Source organism: Brugia malayi (genome assembly GCF_000002995.4).
Source record: "Brugia malayi strain FR3 genome assembly, contig: Bm_v4_Chr4_scaffold_001, whole genome shotgun sequence".
Classification (NCBI taxonomy): Eukaryota; Metazoa; Nematoda; class Chromadorea; order Rhabditida; family Onchocercidae; genus Brugia; species Brugia malayi.
Genome location: NW_025062478.1, coordinates 11,823,040 through 11,830,478, shown reverse-complemented (window position 1 = coordinate 11,830,478; position 7,439 = coordinate 11,823,040). Strand labels below are relative to the sequence as shown.

The window sequence follows — 7,439 nt, the reverse complement described above, 5'->3', positions numbered from 1 at the left end:
TTGATGAATTTTGAAACTGAAACATGAATCTAGAATTTGTCAATTTTGCTTATTCTTTCATCTAAAATTTCACACACATAATTCTAAAATTTCGAAATTTCATATCTCTTTCGCAATTCATTACCGAATAAAATATTTGGCAAACCAAATCCGAAAAAAAAAAAAAAAAAAAACATAAACGGATTTGCCAACTAGTAGAAAAATAATGTAAATAATTTGTAAAGAAAACAGAAATATAAAAGAGTAAAGTATAAATGATTGTTCTACGAACCATTCTGAAATAAAAAGTAACGACACACACACAATGATATACACAACATGATATAAGTATGGTACTGAAATGGATGAAAAGTGAAACGTATAACCCAAAAATTTACATATTGAAAAGAAAAATGATAAGATCAAACCGATGCATATTATTGAATACAAAAAAAAAAAAAAAAAATCAGCACATATAGCTAGGAGTAAAATGACGATATCTGACAATGAGACAGGATAAGCGATTTAAAATAAATACAAAAATAAAATATTTACATATGAATGCATTGTGTCCGAATATGTTACAGGAAGCTTTGTTTCGATGAGATGTACAATTTAGTAAATGATAGGCTACTCACATGGAAAAGCAGCCCAACAGGTTGCAATTCATAAGTATTCCGAAAAAAATGAAAAAGATGTCGACGAACAATATTTTCGAAGAATTTTACGGTGCACGACACGATATATCACTAACGTTTGCACTTTTTTCAACACAGTTTTCCAAATTTATTCGTGGAAAACACGACTGCGTGAATGGATTATTATGTTGACCAATACTCCTACAAATATAATTCAAAAGATTCAAAGTACAGCTGGTCAAGGTGGAATAGCAAATTAATTACTGTAAAACAATACAACAGCCTTCATTGAAAAGGTCAGAAACCGAAGTATGAATATAACCCAAACTTACACTGTACTAAACAAGTCATTCACTGCAGTAATGTCAGAGTTCAGTTCGTTCGAGCCAACCATCGGCATAATGTCCAGTGTTGTGTCAGCATTACTGCTTGCCATATGGCTTGTATGCGGTAGATGGTGGTACCAAAAATTCTGAAACTTAGTAAACAAAAAACTTCCGTTGAATTTGTACAGCAAAAGCTGGTGAAATTGAATCACTGTCCATTTTACTAAAAATTTTATGATACAGTAATTGAACTATTTTACTTCAGCATAAAACAATAAATTTTTAATTTATTAAACGCTGGTCATGCATCAATGTTACCTAACTAAAACAGTGAAGTTTCCAAAATCAAAGCTACGATAAGAAATATAACGTAATAAGAAAAAACTTAATGTAAAAGGAACTGAAATCATCAGGTAGCAGATCCCATCTATTACACTATTGAAACACATTTGAAGAGAGAAAAACCTGGGCAGTTTCTGAATTGCAATGATTGCATGACATTTCAATGGCCTGCAAATTGTTACCAGAACCAAAATAATGCTGTGAAAACGAATCACAGCGATTACAACCTGCTACTTTAACACAGCATGCATTCCTTGCACAAAATCTGAAAGCTTTTCAGTGTGACCAATAACTTAAAGAGTTTGAGGCTCGATGATTTATCACCTATTTCTGAAATTGCTAAGCAAAACCTCTAACCACTGAGGTTACTAAACAATATTGTCTTTTCAAGTGTAGATAAAATATAATCACTATAATTACAGATTACTAACCTCGGTTTTGCACCTGAACAATGCCGACAATGCATTGCATGTTTACTACCACTGTCGAGACTTGCCGTGAAGTTCATATGCACCTGAAATTGTCCATAACTTTCGATATTTTTCAAATAAATAAACAGATAAGCATTGCACCAAAAATACAAGAACATCATGAAAAATTCAGAAAAATGATCTGTAAAATTCCCCAAATAATAAATTACATCATATCCCCTTAATAGAATCTTTCAAAAATTCAAACAAACATTAACTATCGATAGCTTAATCAGATTGTCCTCTGTGTACGGTCCTGTCATACACAAATCAACAGTTGCTAAGTAAACGAATACTTTCGACAATTTAAACAGCTACTATTTCACAGTAATCAACAAATTGTAGCCTACCGAATCATCTTGCTGTTCGCATGGGGGCCAATGAATAAATTGACAGTGACTGCCATATGGGCATAAACCATATAATGTAAACTTATTGCACAGCCGCGTTTTGTATTTGGGATGGGGCTTAAAAAATATCAAACTTAAAAAGAAAGTGAGGAAATTATGTCAAAATACTTAATGAAATGTTGTCAATGGTATTCCAGAAAGCATTAGGATGCGATTTTTCTCTGCAGCTAACTTTACAAAAAGGCTCAAATGGAAAGTGGGAAAGAATCAAGAGAATCAACTCTAAAATAAAATTTCATCAATATAATTAAAGAGAAATTACTCCTGGTGCAGCACGTAATTCGTCGATGCCATGTGCAAACCGACAGTGAAAACCATATGCACATTGTCCTGTATCTCGGAATGCATTGCAAAGTGAAGTCTTATATGCACTCATCCGACGACGTTCTGAAAATTGAGATGAAAAGAGAATAAGTCAACAGCCTATAGCGCCATTTTAATATGAAATAAATGTACCTTTTTGAAGGACTTCTCGTTCTTTATCAGAAACTGCTTTATGCCATTCTGGTTCATACACAAGGTGCTAAATTAAGAAGATTAAAAGGAATAACTTCTACATTTACCCACTTAAATGATAACATCAAAATTTTTGAACGATCTGCATTCTGGTTCATATACAAGGTGCTTTCTTATGTCTTTCCTTTTTTTATGTTAATACAAATCATGTATATTAGAACACAGAATGATTTTGTTAAATACACATTACTGTAGTGACAAAAGAAAAATCAGAAAGGGAAGAAATAGCATAATGCTCAGGTGAGAGACTTTCTCAATAACCTGAAATAAATTGGACAAACTTGAGAAAAAGTAAGCAAGCAAATCACAAGTGAATCAATAAATGAAAAGTATGATTCCGCTACCGTCGAAGGTGTTCGAAGTGGTGTAACTGGTGTTGCAGGTGGAGCCACTCGTCCATCCTTTTCTGCATCTTCCAAAGGCGACTTTGGACTTACTTTCAAATCATCACTGCTAACTTCCTATAAAAGGAAAAATCGAACACAGGGAAACATAGTCAAAATGTAACATAGAAATAAAAGATGAATATTCTTACCATAACATACACAACTTAGTACAGGTTAATATAAGCAATTTATTCAACCATCCAAACAGCTAAGAATTATAGAAACGGACAGATGTATCAAGTTATACAATAAAAACAAGAGATACAGGACAGCAATTTGAAAAACAGCTAAGAATCATTGCGACAAAAGTTTTGAGCGTTACTATCGCTACGCAAAATTACATGTAAATTTAATTGCTCCACGCATAAACCATACATGAAGAATTATTACCGGAGGAATACTACTCTGTTGACTTATTTGCCATGTAGATAAATCGACCGTTCGCAATTGTCCTCGACACAAGACAAAAAGTCTAAAATATATGCAATCGTGCATTTTAAACAAATATTATTATTTAAAGTTGTATCATTCATTTCAATATAGAAAAATTCCTTCAAATGGAATCATTTTACTCAGTTTAATTACAATGAAGAATTTCCTGTGCATAGAAAACCTATTATGAGCACCTAGATCAGCTCAATAATTGAGAAAAAATTAGTTGAGTCAAAGTATACTAAATAAAACAATTACGCTGTTGAATATTTAGTCTTATGAAGTCCTTTAACAAAAGGATAAAATTTACAAAACAAATCCATTTCCTAATCACCTATTATCATACTTGGATGATAAGTTCCCACCAAAACATGACAAGAATTGTTAAAGTTCAAACAAAAGAACACAAAATAAAAAGACAAAAAAAAAAAAAAAGAGAAAGATAATTAAAGATTTAAAAAAATGAAACTAACTTATTAGGATTGTTAGGTAAAATGTACAAATCAGCACCCTCTTCAAAACCATAATATTGCTTGAGAAACTGGCTTAATTGCACTGGAACAGCAGTTTCAATAATAGTACGTCTCTGATTAAAAATCGGTGATGTTGCCAGTTGTCCGGTATGTAATGGTACCACAGCTCTTTGAGGGCTTGACAGCATCGTAGACTGTTAGAACTAGGAAAGAAAAACTATATTTAGAGAAATGAAGAAACAAAATTCAAATTTATGATCAATGTCGACGACATATTCTTCACCATTCTCATTTTAATAAGCTATTTCTCATCAAAACATATTTTTATGAGTTGTCCATTTGTCACGTGAAATAGACAACGTCAGCTGGAATTAGAGTTCTTTTATGCGTAGTTTTCCGTCTAAATATCCAAACATCTTGTCACGTATTAATTCCACCTGACGTTGTCTATTTCATTGAATGAACTGGATGATCTACGACACTGTCACGTGATTAAATGAACTGAATGGTTTACGACACTTTGACGTAATTATATCTAGTCAACGGACAGTTTACAAATTATATTGAGCACTACTACTGGTTAACGGATAGAATAAGAAATAATCGATTTGAAATTTTAGTTAAATCAGTAATAATGAGAAACAAAACTTAATGAAGTACAAGAAAAAAAAACAAAAAAACATAAGGAAAAGAAAAGATTTCTTCTCATCAAAGAGTTATAAATGAATAATGAATGATCTGAGGCGCAAAAATGATGCGATACTATCCCACTTTGTTTCTCGTTGCGCTGCTCTCTCTCCATTCATTTTATCCTTTTGTGTGTCATCAATACTACCGTAACACTTCTTTCTTCCATGTAATAATAAATTGATCGGATGGCGCTATTGTACACATGCATCTCTTATTATATGGCTTTCTTTAGTTTTATCTTTCTTACTTGTTATTCATCAAGGCGCTATTTATATCGCTTACTTCGATTATTTTCTCATTTCGGAAATTAATTAATTAGTGTAAAAAAATTAATTAATAGCTGCTTAGATGGTTAAATTATACATTCCATTATGTCAAATATACATTTCTATATTTACACGTGATTTTCTGATATTTTAAATTGCGTTTGTTTTAAACAATTAAATTGCTTCTTACCTTCAGGCAGTAATAGTAGGAATTATATAGCTAATAATTATTACTGAATATATTATGACGAAACAATGAATAATAACATAACTTATGATTTAATTAATTAATCAATAAATGCAAAACAAGTAGATCATAATTACGTAACATCATGCAGCGTTGATCTCAACTATACTAATCAATGAATGTTCTACTCTCGACAGTGATCAAATCGAATAGTAATTAATTAATTTCTGAAATGAGAAAATAATCGAAGTAAGTGCCTTCATGAATAACAGCAGTAAGAAATAAGAAAAGATAAAACTAAAGGAAAGGAAACCATATAATATATGTACAATAGCGCCACTAATCAATTTATTATTACATAAAAGAAAGGAATGTTACGGTAGTATTGATAACACACAAACGGACAAAATGAATGAAAGAGAAACAAAATGGGGCAGCTCATCATTTTTGCGCCTCAGATCATTTATTATTCTTTTTTCCTTATGTTTTTTTTTTTTTTTTTCTTGTACTGCATTCTCATTGTTACTGAATTTAGCTAAGATTTCAAATCGATTATTCTTGAACTCATGAGATTGCTATCGGTACTCATATGTGATATGCTTTTCTTACTGATTCGACTAAAATTTCAAATCAATTATTTCTTATTCTATCCGTTAACCAGTAGTAGTGCTCAGTATAATCTTTATACTGTCCGTTGACTAGATATAATTCCGTCATTCAATCACGTGACAGTGTCGTAAGTCATCCAATTTATTCAGTCACGTGATAGGTACGCAAAGTACGCTTACAATAAAATATATCAGAAATTGCGAGCTAATATTTAATTCATTTGATTTTGTTTGAGTGAGAGTAAGTGAGTAATGTTTAAGATATTGGAATGATATGATCGATCGGTTTGGAAAATGTTAATGTTTTTTATAATATTTTTATCTATAAGAATGTTAATGCAAAATCTATTTTTCTCTTCAAAATAGTGATACATTTTAATTTAATTTATGCAATTAAAAAAATTGTATGAATTCATATTTCTCCCTTATTGTTTAAATACAATTGCTAATGTTTATTAAAATTACTAGTAATTAAGTGATAATGTCAAAATTATGTTCATTTTATCCGTTTATTTAACTAGTAAAGTTAACATTTGTACCATTCAGTCGATGCGAATGTTATTATTATTATTATACTTAGTGAATTTGATTGCTTCAATTAGGATTAAAGAATTAATACTACTCAGATTTCTTCATATTATCTTTTGAATATTGATAAAATGATTTCGAACTTTCCTACTAAAAAAAAAAAAATTCTGTAGTAGCTCTGGAAATAAAAAAAGTACGTAGTATGTTCTAATTTTTTATTGTCACGAAAAAGAAAGAAACGTCAAAAAGTTTCACTTATCTACTGCAAATTGTTATTAATTTATTATATATTAATTTGTTACGTATTCTTAACGTTTTGCTACATGCTTATTACAAATGTATTTAGTATTTTTGTAAATCTCATAATTTTGTATTGCTTTTAATTGATTATTTGCAAAATTTATCTATTTTCAATCGTAGGAAAAAAATGCTTTGAAGTTTGTGTTTAACAAAAAAAAAAAAAAAACAAAATTCTTTTTTTTTTTTTAAATTAAAAAAATATATATGTATATTTCTCTTTTTTTTTGATTGCAAAATAAAAGAAAATTTTCCAAACTATGTGATAGCTTATGTGATCAGAAAGTAAGTATATCTCTCTCTCTCTCTCTCTTTATATGAAATAGATTTAAATCTTTACAATCTATCTAATTATTCATTTAAAATTATCAGTAACTTCCATGTTTTACGTTTAATTAATATCTGCATAACTTTCATGCGAACAATTAACGATTAAATATATCAAAATTTTGCTTTAGTGGCTTGCATATTTGCCTGGTAAATTGTTCGAAATTTTGTTAATTTATCTGATTACTAATAAATATTCTGGGAAATTTTGAAAATTATCACTCGAATTATTTAGTAAAGTAAAAGAACAATTCTTCTTTTTTTTTTTTTTTTTTTATAACTCATAAATTTGCAATCAATCATATTTTATCAAAATTGATGAGATAGAATTAAATCTTATTTCTTCAATTTGCTCATTTACCATACTTGCTGTGTCGTTCATTTCAAATCTGCTAATCGACGTCAATTTACACTTATTGTGTTATAATAATATCTGATATTCCGTTGTTAAGAAATATGCAGCACTGTAACATATACCCCTCAATTCTTTGATTAATATCAGAATATCATCACTAAATCAGGATAAGGAGAAATACTAAACTTGGAAATATCTTTTAAAAAAAT

The 7,439-nt window shown here is 29.8% G+C and overlaps 1 protein-coding gene across 1 annotated transcript; it reads right to left on the bottom strand.

The window, feature by feature from the left end:
* Positions 1-703: 703 nt before the first annotated feature.
* Positions 704-4,160, bottom strand: Bm7761 (C3H-1 protein, putative; the record flags this gene model as incomplete). The annotated part of the gene is made up of 10 exons (XM_043082492.1): positions 704-818; positions 950-1,089; positions 1,409-1,550; positions 1,717-1,799; positions 2,106-2,222; positions 2,428-2,552; positions 2,622-2,688; positions 3,026-3,142; positions 3,458-3,539; positions 3,973-4,160. The coding sequence occupies 10 exons, from the start codon at positions 4,158-4,160 to the stop codon at positions 704-706; spliced, it is 1,176 nt and encodes a 391-aa protein (XP_042938426.1).
* Positions 4,161-7,439: the final 3,279 nt, after the last annotated feature.